This window comes from Triticum aestivum, chromosome 6A (genome assembly GCF_018294505.1).
Source record: "Triticum aestivum cultivar Chinese Spring chromosome 6A, IWGSC CS RefSeq v2.1, whole genome shotgun sequence".
Classification (NCBI taxonomy): domain Eukaryota; kingdom Viridiplantae; phylum Streptophyta; class Magnoliopsida; order Poales; family Poaceae; genus Triticum; species Triticum aestivum.
The window spans coordinates 618,361,403-618,380,083 of NC_057809.1; the positions used below are offsets into that span (position 1 = coordinate 618,361,403).

Here is an 18,681-nt window from a genome sequence, read left to right on the forward strand (position 1 = left end):
GATGAGTTGTGGCAGCAGCGTAGGTCGAATGGGTGCTCCCCACCTCAGCCTTAATACTTCCGGCCAGTTGCACTGTCACTAGGCTTAGCATCGGTTCATTGTAACTAAATAACGTGCTTTCCATGTAGTACCACCATGTGCATCGCACCGTTGCTCCACCGGAGAGGCTCTGTTAATTAACCTTAGATAGATGCTAACCCCGACGAGGAAGAAACAAAAAAACTGCGTTGCTCAATGTCGAAAAGTGTGTGATGTCTCTGTGCTCGTTAATTTATGTTCAAAATGCATCGGAATGTGCAGGCGTGCGTACAGAGATCTGAAACAATTTGTCGACACGAGGTATATATTAGTACATTTTTGACAATACAGTAGTACTCCTCTTTGATTAGTTTAACTAACAGGTTGTCTGCACTCCATGTTAACTCCTCTAGATCTGCGCATGAGCTGTGCCTCTGACAGTCTAACTAGGTGTATTAGTTTTTTGTTCCCGAGGTATTCGTTTTTGCACTCGCCAGCTACTCCCCCGCCCCGGTTTATCAGGTCCCTCTTATTTTGGAACAAAATTTGACTTATAAATTGAACTACAAAAATTATAAATTGTATAACACAAAAAGTATATCATGGAAAACTTCTTTCAAATACAAATCCGAGAGTGTACTTTTTGTAGCATGTACTTTATATTTAGTTATTTGTAATATAGATGGTCTAAGTCTGACACAAAATATGTAGGGATCAAATAAATCCAAATGGATGGAGTAGCTTTGTTCTTCAAGACCTACGACGTCGTAGCTTTGTTCAAGATCGACAAATTACTGATGCCGGGGAATAAATACTAGATTTGTTTCATTTCTTTCAGCGAAAACGGAAGGCACTCCTTATTTCGAATGAGATTTCTTTTGAGAGAGTGAAATTTGAGTGAGATATCGGATGACTCGAAAGGGAAATTTCATAATATTTCACTATGCATAATCTTAGGGAAGTTAAACTAAGGGCCCCTTTGATTTTAAGAAATTGATAGCATTTTGTCAGATTTTGGATGCTTAGAATTTTTTCCTATGGGACCTGAGGATTTTTCCTAAGTATTCCTTCGCACTCTACTTGGAGAAAAAACAATGTAAGCATAAAACTTTTCCTTTGTTTTTATATGTTGTCCAACACTATTTGTTGTAAAATCCTATTGTTTTCTCAATCATGTAGGATTCAAATGGATATGTTAATACATTTTCCCCTTATTCATGAGAACTTTTATTGACTCAAATGTCCCAGCAAATATATACAACAAGACTCCTTCCTAACCCTTCATTCTCTCACACTTGGTCTTGCCTCTTGACAGTCGACTCCTGTCAGCCAACTTTATTGGCGTTGCCGCCTAGAATATGTTTGGGAGAAGAGCGGGCGATCTTGTGCAAATAGTAGGCCTAGATTTAGAGTTCCCTTAAGAAGGTGTGGCACTATGCAGGGCAGAAAAATGCTACGAAAGCAGGCGGGTTGCATCGGTGGCTAGCGGTGGCGGTTCTCCTGCGTGCGTTGCTCCTATGGTCGGAGACCCAGGTGGAGAGGGTGCCATCGCCTGCTCTTGTCTGAATAAGCTCACTTGGATCCAGCATCCGGAGGTTTTCTTCACATTCTTGCTTCCCTTCCATGTGCTTGAGGAGACGTGGTCAAGGCAGCCAAAGATCTCCCGCGAGGTGATGCGACAGTTTGGTCCCGGCGCTCATCCACGACAATGAGTATAGTAAAGCTACGGTGCATGCTAAGTCTCAAGTCCTTATGGGGAGATAGCGGGTTGCCAGGGAGGTTTTTGCTCAATATGGGTGGCAACATAATCTCCGGACCGGTCCACCTCCTCTTTCGACATAGGCATAGTGTCGTTCCTATATGACTTTATTGTAGCTGATATGTTGGTTTTTAATCTTTTTTTGTCAGACTATTGATGTTTGAATGTGTGCATCTGAACTATGCAGAGGGCGGTTGTTACTCATAATGTTCTTTATCCGCTTAATGCTACATTTTTTTGAATAATTAAAATCGCCCTTTATCTATAAAAAAAATTGGATGGCCGATGGTCGTATGGTGTCGGACGAGACTGTATCCGCTCTTTCCTCCTAGCTCGAGTGCCAAATGGAAAACATTTGGGCTTGGCCTTTGCGTCTCCAACTTTAGGTGGCGAGTACATTGCTCCAAGTGGTTCATACCCGGTGACAGTAGACTGAAGCTTTTTTAGGAGACTGGATTGCAATCTATCTTTGTGTTTTAGGGTTCTCTGTGTATTTAGGATTGGGTTGTTATTTTTGTTTTTAATTGGTTTTGTTGTAAGATGTAATGTGTCAGGTTTCATCTAATGCAACATTCTTTTTTTTTTGCGAGATATCTAATGCAGCATTCTAGGTCCATCCTTTACTACCTTTCTTCTGTTCAGGAATAAAAATACAACAAAACATGTTATATCCAACTGCATAGCACGATGCACACAATCCACGGAAAGAAATTCAAAAGTCTCAAAAAGTAAATTGACATAGTCTAACACAAGAATAAAACATACTAACTAAAGTGGAAGAGGATGGATCCAAAGTAGATCTGAAAGCGGCCATTTGCCGACATAGAAGGTATGCCCTCGCATTTGCCCAAGTTGATTCCACGTGAACCCCTCTAGATCTGTGTACGTTGCAGTGTTAGTTTTCCTTGCCCAAGTTATTCGTTTTGTAGTACTAGCTTTATCAGTCAGTCGTCTTGAGTTTGTTACTGATGGCCTGCTACTCGGTGTGTGTGTGTGTGTGTGCGCGCGCGCACGTGTTTGGAAAACCGACACCAAATCAGAGAGGTGTGTATACTTCAAAGTTGAGAACCATGGTGAGGAGGGGCAACTCTCTCTTGCTGTTGTTGGTGGCTTGTTTCCCTTAAAAACTCTACAAACTGCAAGCATAAAACCATCCGAATTGTAGAGAAAATGAGATGAGCTTATGATTGTCGCAAATCGTTTGCTTGCCATTTTAGTCTTTCTTATATAAAGACCGGCGTTTTCGTTCTTATGTACTCCCTCAACTACAAAAACGTCTTATTAGTGTATAGAGGGAGTATAATTAAAGCATTTGTTATAGCCCATCACTGGATGGATATAGCCTAATTAACTTAATATCTCATTTATCATTGCCATCAAATAATGGTCTCCCTGAAAAGTGGGGAAGACAAAAGCATCAAGACAAGCCAACATAGGAAGGATGTACCATTAGTCCATGACTGCTCTAAATACTATAAGAAGCCTATCACTAGTACGCCATCCAAATCAGACATAATAAACTCTCTAATAATCTGATCGAGCTTCCTATGCAATTTTCAACCAATTAGTGGAGGAGCGTTAAAAATAATGCTTGAGCATTAATTTGAGGAAGCACTGTACTATAGTTTACAACATGAAAATACGTCTGAAGCAAACCGGGTCAAACAGCGAGGCAACACTAAGGCCATTCGGCACATCAGAAGTACAAATATCAGTAAGGTCAAAAGGATGAAAGTTCACATAGATGACACGTCTTCAAATATTCTTCTATGAGGCCTATATCCCCCTCCAGACCATGAGTTCTCTAACCTCCAGCAAGATGCCACGCAAGAAGACTGCCTGAATCAGGGAGTGGTCATGAGGACGGGAATCAGTAACATCATGAGGACATACACAAAATTCTTGTTCCTTTTTAAGAACACAACTACAGGCAGGGTTATACGCTGCAACAATGTAAGACAAACATGAATCTTGGGAATTATTGTACCTGAAGTGCCAGCATGTCCAGGACGTAGTTAGCATCCATTATGCAACTTTGCTGGTAGACTGCGATTCACAAAGAGTAGTTTAGGATGGTTGGGATTTGCCATAGCTGCTCTCTCCATGGCAGCCTTTGCAGCCTCAACACCACCTTGAGCGCTTGCGTTGCCACTCACTCTGCATTCAACATATATGAGGCAGGGGAGATTCTCCAACCCGAAGTCATAGGTGTCACCAATGAGAGACTCTGTTTTGGCTAGATAAATCTTGATCCTTTCAAGCCTGGGCATAGATCCTTGTGCAAACATTAGCATCATATTATAACGCAAGTTCCTCAGGAATCGGAACCCATCTCCTCCACTGACATTGAGCTTGCCTTCTGATGATTTTGTTGTTTTTTCGAGATCCAGAGTGAGAAGAACAGGTAAGGCTCCAAGTATACACAGATCTTGTTGCCCAAGACTCTCCACTTCAAGGCGTAACTTCTGCAGGTTGACGAGGGAACCCACCCACTCTGGAACACAAGGAACTGCTGAACGCCAGGTAATTAGCTTCTCGAGGCTACGCGGGGCAGGGTACCACGGTTCCAGTAAGAAGCCGCTGCCATGCCAGACAGTTACAGAACGGAGGTTCTGCGTGCCCAAGTTGCGGAGAGATTTGTAGGCAATGAAACTCTTGCAGCACTCCTTGGTAACCCCAATTACTGGAACATCAAACAGATCAAGGTATATCTTCCTCAGATTCTTCAGCTGCCCGAGTTCTTGGAGAAAGTTCAAAGACTGACCGAGGGCTTCGACCTGTTTCAATATCTCCAATGCTTGCATTTTCAAAACTCCATCAGGAAATGTGACACCACTGTCAACAAGTAGATGCACCAAGCTACTGAGATTAGCAATTGCTCTCGGCAATTCACGTACATTGGTGTCTCTTAGGTCCAACATCTCAAGGTATTGTAGATGCTTGATTTGTTCTGGAAGCTCACTTACCCCAAGGTGCCTGAGGTTCAAGTACTTTAAATGAAACAACCTCCCTATATTTACTAGATGATGGTTTTCCAATTGACGACATCCACCAAAGTCTAGAACACGCAAATGCATGAACTCATCTAGAGAAGGGATTTCCATGGAATCCCCAAACACATTTAAAGATCGGACATGCGACAATATTACATCCTTTAGTAGGAACAACTTCCTTTGATTGCCAACTTGGAGAGAGAGACGACGAACTTTCCTTTGCGTCCCAACAGGTATTCCGGGAACACCCACAAAAGTGACAAAGTTCTCTTCGACGGACTTGGATATGATGAAATCAAGAATTGTGTCATGAACTCGAAATCTCATCGTCCTATCATATCTATCGGACTCCACAGGTTGGATCAAACTCCTATTGACGAGTTCATTGAAATATCTTTCTCCTAATTCATGTACCGTGTACCTTCCTTCCTTCTGAATGAATCCTTCAGCAATCCATCTCCTTATGACAACTTTCTTCTCAATAATAGAATCCTCCGGAAATATACTCAGATATAAAAGACAGGTTCTTAGATGAGGAGGGAGATCAAAGTAACTGAGTGATAATATGTTCATCATTCTTTCCACACTAGAATTCCTTTCAAGTGCACGGCCAATCGAAATTTCCACTTGATTCCAAAGAAGCTCCGTTGTTTCCGTGTTAGATAATAGACCAGAAATTGCAATGATTGCCAAAGGTAAACCATCACATTTTTTCAATATTTTATCCATAACTACTTTAAGGTGGGCAGGGCAATCTTCTTTAGAGTTGAACAACCTTTCGTGAAATAACTGTTGTGCGTGCATCATATTAAGAGGCCTTATATTGTAAATATGGCCTCTAAATGATGAACAACATGACTCAGCGACATCTCTCACGCGTGAAGTGGTGATTATTATACTGCCAAAACTGTCAATGGGGAATGTGGCCTTAATGACATCCCATGTTTTGACGTCCCATATATCATCAACAACAATAAAGTACCTTCACATGGACGAATAAACATCAGCGTGCCTTTAAAATAGAGAGTGTACTGCAACTAAATAATTGAGACCCGCTGACATTGTTAACATATGGATTTGAATTCCGCAAGTTATTGACATACTACGTCTATACACATCCACATGCTTGTTTGGCACATTACAGAGAGCAAGGCGGTACACACAGTTTCAACATGAGCTAGGCGCACTGAAAGAAAATGACCAACATTGATAAATTTATGTTGCTAAGGAAGAGATGGGAAATATGATTATGAATTATCATATATAGATACATAATTGTTTTGGAAGCTAGGGATCCTGATTAGGTGATCATGACAACAAAGCTAAAATCTCGTGCGGACCTAAAGATCTAGTGTCTTAAAATGAATATTGAGTAAATGACATAATATATAGAAAATGTTATCATTTCCTCTTAGGCTACTGATCTGGCTTATTTTTCCTCTCTTAAACCGTTTTGGTCTAGCCTAACCCTCCAAATATAAATTTTCCGGTTTTGGACAGCTACATCATGGTGACGCAAGGCCGCACACGATCGATGAATGTGGCCAACGCATCAGGAGCTTCATCAAAGTTGCTCTTGATAGATTATCATGGGAAAAGTGGCATAAACAAGAGTATATGGATGCAAAATGGAGGAAAGAGAATGGTAAGGCGCATCGCATCTCAACAATACAAGTGTACAACAATCTAGACTATCTTGAAATGATCGGAGACACGATCACTCGCTAGGCATACACACCTATTCTTATATGTACTCTGTACATTATGTAAATTCACTTCTCTTATGGAAACCTACAAGGACATTACTACAAACATTTGACATTGCATTTCCTAAAAACATGAGAAATAATTTTATGGAATTTCTTTTTATATAAATCATACTAGTAATCTTCTCTTTATAAAGAAAAACAACAATCTGAGACCATACAGTAATTGTACTAGTAGTGTTCCTATGAAATATGTACCAGTATAAATATTTATATATTCAATAAATGTGGAAGGAAAATATATAGATAGTATATACCTTTTATCTAGTAGGCACTCTTTGATGTTGATAATTAGTTGCTGCACGCTTCCTTCTTCTGTTTCAGCATAACGTTGATTCCCGACTTTACTAAGAATAGTTCTTAGGATATTCATCATATCTGGATTTCGTGACATTGATATGAAAGCTTGACAGTCGAATTTTCCTTTTAGCTCTTGATACACTTGGTTTGCAAGAGTTGTCTTGCCCATTCCTCCAGATCCAACGATGGAGACTATCTTTAATAGTGATTTTGTTGGCACATGTCCATCTTCTTCTTTCAAAAGTTTGATTATCTCAGTTTTTGGTGCATCCTTTCCAACTAGTTTTGATCAATGAAATGAATAGCGCGCTATTTCGGCGTTTTAGCGTCGCTATAGCATATTTGGGAGGCTCACGTTACGTTTGAGCACATTTGCTCGCTACGACGCTAAACATGCTATAGCGTGCTATTTTGGCGTTTTAGCGAAAAAACGTTATACGTTTTAGCGTGGAATGGACCAAAACAGGGTCATCTAGGCTGTTGGACAGACAGCAGGCTCAACAGCCCATTGGGGAATCGGCCCAAAACTTTCTCTTGACCTAACCTAGCCATTGGGCATCAGACCACAACACCACGCACTGGCAATCCCCTCCCAAGTTTCACATCGATAGCTTGTAGCGGCGGCGGCGGCTGCGGTGACCCCAACTCGAAGCTGCCGCGTCCATGTCAGCCACACCGTCGGCGCCGGCGACTCAGCCAGGTGAGAGCTCTCTCTCTCTCTCTCTCTCTCTCTCCCTCTCTCTCTCTCTCTCTCTCTCTCTTCTGTAGAACCAACTCGCCGGGATGTGAGAAGAGCACCACCGTCCGCACACCCATTGCGCGCGCACGGGTGTCGCCGCCGCCGCCGCCGCGGCCTTGCGTGCACAGGGTCTCCTCGGGCGGCGGTAGGGCTAGAGTCCGCCGGCGTCGTGACAGGGCTGGATCTGGAGATGGGTTCTCTCGTTGTGGGACTAGGCCTCGGGTGTAGGCCGTTCTGCTAGGCGGCGGCCGATGTGTAGATGCCTAGATGGACAAATCTCTCTTCTCTGTAGTGTAGTCTGAATGTGTAGTTCTGTACTTCTGTAGTCATGTGCAGTTTTGTTCATGCTGATTTTAGTTACTACTCCTTGACTCACACTATACTACAGATGGGATTATGAACACTATACTGCAGTTTTGTTCTTGCTGTTAGTGTAGAAGAGTTTTGTACTTCATACTGTTTCTTACTGACTGAGTGCTGAATTACTTATGTTTCTTGTTGTGTTCATTGTCTGATTGTAGGCCTCGGCGTGTCAAGCACAGCATCAACAGCCCATGGACAAGCTGCCATTGCGAATGCGAAATCAAAAGACCCAGGATGGAAATATTGCATTTGCCCGGATGAAAACAAGAAGAATTCACTTAGGTGCATCTATTGTAATAATCTGTACACCAATGGTATTACTCGGATCAAGTTCCACCTTGGAAACATTCCGAATTCCGGTGTTCTACCTTGCACAAAAGTGCCTGCTGATGTAAGGGATGAAATTGTTGAGTATTTGACAAGGAAGGGTGAGAAAAAGGCAATGAAGGTTACAGAGCAGAAGAGAAGGAGATGTGAAGTGGACTTGAGCCACTCAGAGGGGGAAGGTGCTAGTGACTCAGATGGCACAAACAATTCTGTTCTTGTGCTGAAGTCAGCGCGTGGCACAACGTCTAAATCCTCAAGTGGCCCTATGGAAAAGTTCTGCAAATTGACACCCAAAGAGGCTATTGCTGCAAGGAAGGAAAAAGCTGCTGATAATATCCAATTAAAGCTGACAACTGGGAGAAGAGAACAAAAAAGGATTCGTGCTTGTGAGTACATCTGCCAATTCTTCTATGAAGCATGCATTCCCTTCAATGCAGTCACACTTCCAAGCTTTGACCTTATGCTTGAGTCAATTGGACAATACGGCGAAGACCTAGATGGTCCTAGTCCTTATGAAATGGGTGGGCCATACTTGAAGAAGAGGAAGAAGAGAGTGAAGGATTCCTTCAAGGCACACAAGGAACATTGGGAGCTCACTGGATGTACAATCATGACAGATGCATGGACAGACATAAGAGGAAGAGGGGTAATGAACTTGGTGGTTCATAGTGCTTATGGTGTAGTTTTTCTTGATTCTGTGGATTGTTCAGCTGCTAAAAAAAATGGTAAGTACATCTTTGATCTTGTAGATCGTTGCATAGAAGAGATTGGGGAGAAACATGTAGTTCAAGTAGTGACTGATAATGCAAGTGTGAATCAAGCAGCATCTAAGTTGTTGAACGCAAAGCGCCCCAAGGTATTTTGGAATGGTTGTGCTGCCCACTGTATAGATCTGATGCTAGAGGACATTGGGAAGCTGCCATCAGTTGACTCCACCATTACAAAAGCTAGAGCTGTGACGGTTTTCCTTTATGCACACACAAGGGTTTTGAACCTAATGAGGGAATTCCTTAGTAAAGATTTGGTTAGGTCTGGTATTACAAGGTTCGCTACAGCATACTTGAACTTGAAAAGCATGTTGGACAACAAGAAACAACTCCAGAAACTATTTAGATCAGATGAGCTTGATGAAATGGGATATTTAAAAAAGGTTAAAGGAAATGAAGCTAGCAAAACTGTGCGCTCTGAAACTTTTTGGAGAGGAGTAGACATTGCTGTCAAGTTCTTTGAGCCATTGGCTAATTTGCTCCGGAGGATGGACAGCGATGTACCGGCTATGGGATTCATATACGGCGCCTTTTTGGATGCAAAGCAAGAGATCAAAACTAAGTTTGAAAATGAACAAGGATCTTGTTTTCAGGAAGTGTTGGATATTGTGGATAAAAGATGGGACAGCAAGTTGAAGGGGCCACTACATAGGGCTGGATACTTCTTAAATCCATACTACTACTATGAAAACAAGAAGCAAATTGAGTTAGATGGATCATTTGAAGCTGGGCTTATAACTTGCATGGAAAAAATGGTTGAAGATGTTGTCCTTCAAGACAAAATCAATGATGAGCTTGTGGCATATCGAAAGGAACAGGGGACATTTGGAAGAGAAATTGCCAAAAGGCAGCGGAGAAACAAAAGCTTTGATCCAGGTGCATATTCACATTTTTATCAATTCTCAAATCTGATCTTACAATGGTTTATTTACTATGGTTTTATACTTTTGAATGAAGCTCAATGGTGGTCCAGTCATGGGTCAGATTCACCAAATCTCAGAGTATTGGCGATGCGGATTTTGAGTTTGACATGCAGCTCCTCCGCTTGTGAGAGGAATTTTAGTGTTTTTCAGCAGGTAAGAAAGAAGTACAATTTATCCTGTTCTCAACTTCTCATATTAGTGCCCTTGAAAAATATTTGCCTATGTTATGCCAGCAAACTTGATTTGTTCTCAACTTCATAGAAGTGTCCTGTTGTCCGTGTTGTAAATGTACGCAATCCTGGTGTTCGTGTTGCTTGATATGAATTGATGGTTGGTTTGTGCTGTACAGTGTATAACTTTCCTTGATGTAGAATATATTTCCTTGCTTCCTTACTGTGATAACATATTTGTTTCCTTGCAAACTTGCCATGTTGTTTACTTGGTTGCTGTTACCTATAGATTCACACAAAGAAACGCAACAGGCTGCTTCATAATAAAATGAGAGACCTTGTTTTTATCAAGTTCAACTCCAAACTCAAACAAAAGAGAAAGATGAAAAACAGGGACCCGATTGTGGACCACACATTTGTAGATGTTGTAGAAGATGAAGATAATGAGTGGATCACAGGTATTGTGCCTCATGAACCTGATGAAGTTGTAGAAGTTGCAGCATCAACATCACAAGGAGCAGTTGGTGCATCAAAAAGAAAGAGAGCGTCCCAATCTCGCCCTCGGAAGAAGAAAAAACTGCTCCCTGTTTTTCGTGAAGATGAGTTGGAGTCAGCTAGTTCTTCTTCTGAATCGGAAGATGATGCCATGCATTCACCATCTGGTTCATCAAATGAGAGTGATTCTGAATAATTTCCAAGTTGTCGCTGTATTGTATTGTTTACTTGTTGGCTTGTTGCCTTGTTGGCTAGTTCATCTTTAAACTGATATGTTGTACTATTGTCGTCCTATGGCAGTTGTTGTTGCCCTTCTAGTTTTTTGGACAAGTAATTTCGCATGTGTCACTATGGACTGCTGTATTGTTATGTTCTCCATCTAGTTCATCATAAAACTACTATGTTGTATTGTTATTGTTGTTCATCTTAATTAGTTATGCATGTATGGCTCCTGAAAAAAAATATTAGATGTTGAAATCCTTATTTTTTGGGATATATTTGGCTTTTTTTTAAAAACGCTATTTTGAATATAGCATGCTATAGCATGCTATAACTTGTATAGCATTTGGAGAAGGGCCACGCTATTTTAAATAGCACGCTATTCAAAACATTGGTTTTGATGCATTCTCAAAGATAACAAGAGCTCTAGGGTCAACAGATATACTGAGGGTCTTGGAGAAGGTATCATGAGTCTTGTACCTTGCATTCCTCTCGCCGACCTCAATAATTTGTTTCTTCAAATCTTCAATTTCTTTGCCAATTTGGCGCCGGGTCTTCATCTTTCCCAGGAAGAACTTGATCTTCTCCATGAAGTTATCCGGCTTAATGTCTTCGTCATTGACATATTTCAGAAAGTCGTCTATGAAATCATCTATGTCATAGGACAGCTCCCGTACCTCATTCATCCAAACTTTATCTTGCATATCCGGATCCTCCTCCGCTGACATCTTCATGAGAAAAGCATCCATGGCGGAGAGTTCATGAGTCAGGGACTTGATCTCCTCACGCACCCCCTTGAGACGCTTGTACTCGTCACCCAACAGGGTGGCCAGCTTCCTGATGATGGGTTTCAGGGCCCCCGTCGCGGCACTCACGAGAGCCGCCTCCATGGTTTCATAGGGTGTGGAGAGCTAGCTACGAGCTCGCTAAGGTATGTTTGTGTGGATGAGTTGCTCTAGTACTAGCGGTCTAAGTGGGACAGACACTCCCTGGACAATTGCTTCAATCACAAGTAGTACTAGTTCTTCGGTATACTAGTACTCCATGTTAGTACTTGCTTTCTAACTAATCTGAGAATGTTAATTAACCTCAGATGCTAACCCCTAAGGAAACAAAGGCATGATCATTTATTTGTTAATTATCCATGGTTAGTTGGTTCATTGTGCTAGCTCGCTGTTAGTTAGGTAGAGATTAGCCAGTTAGCTGCTGCTGCATAAAAAATTCAAAGGCAGTGGCAATTATTGGTCACATTAGGTCGAGATTTTCCTGGTTCACACACTTGTTCCCACTTGAACGTTGTCATGTCCTTTGTAATACTTAACTAGCCCAACCTGTGTGCGCTGTCATCAACTATAGATACTTTCAGATCAGATCAGAACCCTATGCTATAATATACAGTAATGTAGAGTATATTTCTGCATGCCAAAGAATAAAATGATGTCTTCGGATGCTGCATCAACATCAGCTGTGTTGAAATTTTCCTCTTGTTTTTCTAGGCAAGCAAGCGCAATTTTCGTGAACCAGGTGCATCTCCACCAACTGACTAGACTCTAGGCTTGGCCGGTTGAGTTAATAAGAAGAAGTTCACAATGAGATCAGAATTTTGCACGTGGTTCTCCAAATTTAATCTTCAAGTCGGATTTATATTTTAGTTGATGAGGTTCCCTTTGTTGGATGAAATGTTTCAGCTGGGACAAATTCTCTATCTATGATCAACATATGCAAGTGCCCGAGCTGCTAGAGAGATGCCCTACTTGCTCCCAAGGGGGCGTCAGGGCGAAATCCTAGCCGTCAACTCCTCTCGTCCCCTCCCCCGCCACCCCAACTGGAGGAATTGGGTGGCAAAGCCTGCCTGCCTACCAGCACTGGCGGAGCCTCGTATGGCAGTGATTTGCATCGGAGACTTCTGTTTCCTGATTCACGGGCAGTGACACATCTTTCTTTATCCCTGTATGTTGATGATTTAAGGATTATTTTTGTCCTTGCGATGCGACTCTCTACAAGGAAAAAGGTAGGCGGGTTGTAGCCTCCGTATTCCGTCAGTGGCGCTAGCTCTTGTGATTAGAAGTCTCCCACTCAGTGCAGACGTTTGGTGTGCCCTATATGAAGCCAAAGTTGACTCACCTAATCTATTGTCACCTAATCTATGAGGGCCCAAGATGCCGTCTGCGACAATAGATTAGGTGAGTCAACTTTGGCTTCATGTGTGCTTTCTGCCCTTGTCTGAGGTGCCCTATATGACTGGCTTAAATTGACTGTGTATGTGGTCTACGCATCTCCCATACTTTGCGGCAGATTGACGGTGGAACGCACACGCGCCCACCAAAATAATGGGTTGTCCCTAATGGCGCAGCGAACCGAGCAAGAGAATTGTACTGTAGGAAACTGGACCGAGTGTTGTAGCGAACCAAACCAAGCAACTGTACCAAAACTGAACGCGATACCATAGCGCACCGGTGCATGGTACTGTAGCGAATATTATTTTGTTTTAAAAAAGGGAATCATTTTTGAAAAAAAATATTACACTTCGAAATTCTAGACATATTTTGAAAAGCGTGAACAAATTTTCGAAAAATAGGAACACTTTTTGAAACCGGAACATTCTTTGAAATTCCCAAACATTTTTTGAATCTGCGAATAAAACTTGAAAACCCGGGAAATGTTTTTGAAACCTTGAACATTCTTTTAAAACGCGATGTTTTGAAAATCCTGAATGTTTATTGAAACACACAATATTTTCCTTGTTAACAAGATTTTTTTTTCTTGAAATTCCAAACAACTTTTGGATTTTTCTAAAAAAATAAAATAGGAAAATAAACAATGGGCCACAAAGATCATCAAATAGAGAATCAGATCGAATTGCGCCCGTGTCGCCTAAGAAACTGTGCGTAACTGCGCCATGTAGGGCGTGTTTGGTAGCCTGCATGAGGCCCGGCCTGACTCGCGCGGGACGAAAACGGGCCGATTGGTTGCCTGCTTTCAGTGTTCGGCCCGCATGGCACGAACCTTAAAGCACTCCTGGGCCTGGCTCCCTAGGAACGCATGAATCGGCAGTTTCTCCAGGGCCAGGCCCGAGCGATGCACGTGGGCGGCGGCGGCGGCTGCACGTGCGCGGCCACGCTCGAGAAGCCGTGTTGCTTCCCGAAGTGCCGACAGTTATTAACCTCACCGCTCCCTCTCCCCACTCACATCGGCGGCGGCAGCGGCGGATCGGAGCAGAGCAAGAAGACCACTGGACTCCACCACCGGCTAGCGGATCATCACTTGGCCCGCGGCAATGACGGTAAGCGCTCCTCTCTGTTCGACATGCATAACTTTTTCCTATTCGATCCGGCGATAGATTCGATCCATGACTGAGGGGAATGTGGAATAGAGGTAGATAAGCATGTAGAGGTAGTTCATACTAGATCATACGAGTTCATAGTACTTCAAACTGGTTCATGCAAGATCGAAATAGAGGTAGATCGATGTGAATGCAGAAGGGGGATTGGGGGATAGAGGGTACACAACGGACACCGGCTCACCGCGGCGGCCGTCACCAGCGTGCGAAACGGCTGGTCGAGCCGTTGGCCTTCATCTTCTTCTTCATCGCCGTGCGAGGCGGCGGGTCGTTGTCGTCGTCCTCGACGGAGTCGAGGTCGATCTGCCAGGTACGGCGGCTTGGCTCCGGCGCCCTCGCTGACATCTGCATCGCTTCTTCCTCCTCCTTAGGTTCCCCACCGATGACCGCCGGCTGCGCGATAGTCGTCTCCCAGCACACTGCGGCACGGCGGTCATTAGGAGCACAGTAGTTCTTGTGCTTGCATCACTTCTTCCTCTGTTTAGCATCGTCGGAGGCGGCCTGATTCATGGCCCAGCGAATGATGTCAACTACCATCGCACCCTTCGCTGGTTCAGGAATCAGCGTCTTGAGCTCTTCTGCAGTGGCCTTCATGAGCACTGCATTAGATTCGTTCTGCATGTGAGGCATGAAGCCGAAGTTCGAGCACACCTCCATGGTGTTCTCAAACTTGGTGCGGTCACCAGCCGACCACCCGAGGAAGAAGGCCCTCCAGCCAATACCCCAAGGGAAGGGGTTGGCGTTGGAGCTGGAGATAGAGCTCATGGCGATGGGGAGGAGGAAGGTTGATAGTGAGAGAAGAGAGGGGTGGGTAAGTAGTGGTGGACAGGATGAGTAAATATAGGGGGGTGGAGAGGAGGAGAAGAGTGATAGTCATGCGTTTTAATTACATGCTCTTCAATAAGCCATGAGCTCTGTGCTATGCTTGACTCCATGAATTGTGTGCAGATTGAGGAGAGCAATGAGATGGACAAGGTGTTGGGGAATGTAGCAGAAATTCAAAATTTTCCTACGTGTCACCAAGATCTATCTATGGAGAGACTAGCAACGAGGGGAAGGAGAGTGCATCTACATACCCTTGTAGATCGCTAAGCGGAAGCGTTCAAGTGAACGGGGTTGATGGAGTCGTACTCGTCGTGATCCAAATCACCGAAGATCCTAGTGCCGAACGGACGGCACCTCCGCGTTCAACACACGTACAGCCCGGTGACGTCTCCCATGCCTTGATCCAGCAAGGAGAGAGGGAGAGGTTTGAGGAAGACTCCATCCAGCAGCAGCACAACGGCGTGGTGATGATGGAGGAGCGTGGCAATCCTGCAGGGCTTCGCCAAGCACCGCAGAAGAGGAGGAAGAAGAGATGCAGGGCTGCACCAACGAGAGATTGAATCGCGTGTGTTATGGGCAGCCCTAGGCCTCATATATATAGGGAAGGGGAGGGGCTGCGCCCCCTCTAGGGTTCCCACCCCTGGGGGGGCGGCAGCCCTAGATGGGGAGCAAGGGGGGCGGCCAAGAGGGGGAGAGAGGGATGGCGCCCCTAGGGTGGGCCCTAAGGCCCATCTAAGCCTAGGGTTTCCTCCTTTTTCCTCCTAGCTGCCCTTGGGCCTTGTGGGAGGCGCACCAGCCCACTTAGGGGCTGGTCCCTCACCACCCTTGGCCCATGCAAGCCTCCGGGGCAGGTGGCCCCACTTGGTGGACCCCCGGGACCCTCCCGGTGGTCCCGGTACATTACCGATAAACCCCGAAACCTTTTCGGTGACCAAAACAGGACTTCCCATATATAAATCTTTACCTCCGGACCATTCCGGAACTCCTCGTGACGTCCGGGATCTCATCCGGGACTCCGAACAACATTCGGTAACCACATACCAACTTCCTTTATAACCCTAGCGTCATCGAACCTTAAGTGTGTAGACCCTACGGGTTCGGGAGACATGCAGACATGACCGAGACGTTCTCCGGTCAATAACCAACAGCGGGATCTGGATACCCATGTTGGCTCCCACATGTTCCACGATGATCTCATCGGATGAACCACGATGTCAAGGACTTAATCAATCCCGTATACAATTCCCTTTGTCTATCGGTACGATACTTGCCCGAGATTCGATCGTCGGTATCCCGATACCTTGTTCAACCTCGTTACCGGCAAGTCTCTTTACTCGTTCCGTAACACATCATCCCGTGATCAACTCCTTGATCACATTGTGCACATTATGATGATGTCCTACCGAGTGGGCCCAGAGATACCTCTCCGTCACACGGAGTGACAAATCCCAGTCTCGATTCGTGCCAACCCAACAGACACTTTCGGAGATACCCGTAGTGTACCTTTATAGTCACCCAGTTACGTTGTGACGTTTGGCACACCCAAAGCACCCCTACGGTATCCGGGAGTTGCACAATCTCATGGTCTAAGGAAATGATACTTGACATTAGAAAAGCTTTAGCATACGAACTACACGATCTAGTGCTATGCTTAGGATTGGGTCTTGTCCATCACATCATTCTCCTAATGATGTGATCCCGTCATCAACGACATCCGATGTCCATGGTCAGGAAACCGTAACCATCTATTGATCAACGAGCTAGTCAACTAGAGGCTTACTAGGGACATGGTGTTGTCTATGTATCCACACATGTATCTGAGTTTCCTATCAATACAATTATAGCATGGATAATAAACGATTATCATGAACAAGGAAATATAATAATAACTTATTTATTATTGCCTCTAGGGCATATTTCCAACACAAGGAGGTGCTCTCGGGCGTTGACAACAAGGGCAACCAGCCCCTTCACCCAATGCCCGACGAGGTTGTGCTGCCGCCCACCGCCGAGAAAGACCAGAAGACGCCTGAGGGTGGCGACGACGAGGGCATGGAGGAGCCCCCAGTAACAAGCGCTGCAACTACGGCCACTACCATCAAGAGGATAGCCCAACTCACTTCTGCAAGGTCATCCTTGCACCGAAGCTTGAGTGCATCCCCATGCCCCTGGACTTCACCAAGCACTTCGTCGCGGTGCCGACGGAGTTCAAGCTCAGGAACAACACCGGCTGCTCCTGGAAGGTGACGGTGAAGCTGATAAATGGTAGGGTGACCCTGGATTAGGGTTGGGCCACCTACGTAGTCGTTCATTTGATCAAGATCAGCTACATGGTGACGCTCAAGCTCCTCACTCCTGACACCCTCAAGGTCACCATCTTCGACGACGATGGCATTGAGGTCGTCAACAAGTGCGGGAAGCACGACGAAGTCTTCGCCGCCAAGGAGTAGGGTCGGGGCCTCTCTAAGTACTATCAAGTCTGCTTTGAACTGTTTATATTTATGGTTTATGCGTAGAACTGTTATGAAGTGTGGTACTGTTTATCTGAAATATGCTCTTAAGTAGTTGATCCTCTGCTTATACTTTGCTCTGCTTATGATGTGTGCTACATGGTTGTGCCGAAGTGTGCTGATAACCGCACGAACTAGCCAAAGAGGTTACCATACACCAGGCGTTGCATACAACCAAACACCATGCTTTGAGTTTGTCCACTAACATGCCGGCAACCAAACACCAGGCAATGTGGTTCTGCCCATGTAGGCAAGAGGGCATGCAGGCAACCAAACAACATACAAATAATGCATTTAAGGTTGCATTTGCATAGCCAAGTCGAGTGAAGAAGTGTATGCAATATGAATACTGTAGCGCACGACAACCAACCACGCCCGTAAGGAGGCCAACCCGGTCAGTACGCGCTCAGGTCTGAAGATGCTTGTGGGGGGGTGATATATAGCGCAAATGCCAAATGTTACTTATCGTTCATAGCAGGAGACACAATAGAGGTCACCCACGTCAGGTTCGACGTGGGTTGAGGCGTAAGTTTTTTCCGAAAGGTGGCTGAGGCACAGGTAAGCAGCGGACGTTTTTTCCGCCAGTTTTTCTTTTCCTTTCCATTTATCGGTATTTCTGTTTCAGTTTCTTTTTTACAGAAAATCACAAATTGCATAAATATTCAAAATCTTCCAAAAATTGCTTTTCAAAAGCAGTTCAGGATTTGAAAAAATGTTCATATTTTTAGAATTCATTTGTGTTTTTTGAAAACGTTTAGAATTAAAAACAAATCACTAATCGAAAGAATTGTATGTGTGTCATAAAAAATAATTAAAAAGGATTCAGAATTCGATGAAATGTTCAAAAATATTATAAAAAAAGTCTTCACATTTTTCGTAAATTTCTATGGGATTTAAGTTTTTTTCATGATTTCAAACTTTTGTTAAACAACATTTTTAGTATTTCGCTGAACTTTTTTAATTCGAGAACAGTTTTCCAAATCCGTGGAAAATTTTGAATTCCAGAACTTCTTCAACTTTTTTAAAAATTTCACAAATTCGTAAATATTTTGTTAGTTCATGAAAAAACTGAATTCCCAAATACATCTTGAATTCGTTATTTTTTTACTTTACAAAAAAAGAAAAAATCATGACATCTTCTGAATTAGAAACCGACATAGATAAAGA

The 18,681-nt window shown here is 43.9% G+C and overlaps 2 protein-coding genes across 4 annotated transcripts; one reads left to right on the top strand and one right to left on the bottom strand.

Annotated features, from left to right (window-relative positions):
* Positions 1–3,058: 3,058 nt before the first annotated feature.
* Positions 3,059–11,856, bottom strand: LOC123129162 (disease resistance protein Pik-2). Of its 3 annotated transcripts, XM_044549391.1 has the most exons (4): positions 11,242–11,856; positions 6,794–7,126; positions 3,765–5,752; positions 3,059–3,616 (listed from the first exon to the last, which is right to left on the bottom strand). In XM_044549391.1, the coding sequence occupies exons 1-3, from the start codon at positions 11,727–11,729 to the stop codon at positions 3,793–3,795; spliced, it is 2,781 nt and encodes a 926-aa protein (XP_044405326.1). In that variant the 5' UTR covers positions 11,730–11,856; the 3' UTR covers positions 3,059–3,616; positions 3,765–3,792. The 3 variants fall into 3 exon arrangements, 2 of the variants coding, with proteins under 2 accessions (XP_044405326.1, XP_044405325.1); XM_044549390.1 differs by lacking the exon at positions 6,794–7,126 and having other exon boundaries at positions 11,320–11,854; XR_006463622.1 differs by lacking the exons at positions 3,059–3,616; positions 3,765–5,752; positions 6,794–7,126 and adding an exon at positions 10,553–10,784 and having other exon boundaries at positions 11,320–11,449; positions 11,517–11,550.
* LOC123129163 (uncharacterized) lies at positions 7,404–10,937 on the top strand. Its single transcript, XM_044549392.1, has 4 exons — positions 7,404–7,536; positions 8,097–9,908; positions 9,990–10,108; positions 10,415–10,937. Exons 1-4 carry the CDS (start codon positions 7,500–7,502, stop codon positions 10,814–10,816), a joined length of 2,370 nt encoding a protein of 789 aa, XP_044405327.1. The 5' UTR covers positions 7,404–7,499; the 3' UTR covers positions 10,817–10,937.
* Positions 11,857–18,681: the final 6,825 nt, after the last annotated feature.

Bases quoted from the DNA above. Each gene is read 5' to 3' on its own strand.
- LOC123129162 (XM_044549391.1), bottom strand. From the start codon at position 11,729: ATGGAGGCGGCTCTCGTGAGTGCCGCGACGGGGGCCCTGAAACCCATC. The intron at 7,127-11,241 runs ATCAAAACCAAT...TTCATTTCATTG, and splicing joins CTTGTTATCTTTGAGAATGC to ATCAAAACTAGTTGGAAAGG. The intron at 5,753-6,793 runs GTATATACTATC...GTCCATGTGAAG, and splicing joins GAGTGCCTACTAGATAAAAG to GTACTTTATTGTTGTTGATG.
- LOC123129163 (XM_044549392.1), top strand. From the start codon at position 7,500: ATGTCAGCCACACCGTCGGCGCCGGCGACTCAGCCAG. The intron at 7,537-8,096 runs GTGAGAGCTCTC...GTCTGATTGTAG, and splicing joins GGCGCCGGCGACTCAGCCAG to GCCTCGGCGTGTCAAGCACA. The intron at 10,109-10,414 runs GTAAGAAAGAAG...TGTTACCTATAG, and splicing joins ATTTTAGTGTTTTTCAGCAG to ATTCACACAAAGAAACGCAA.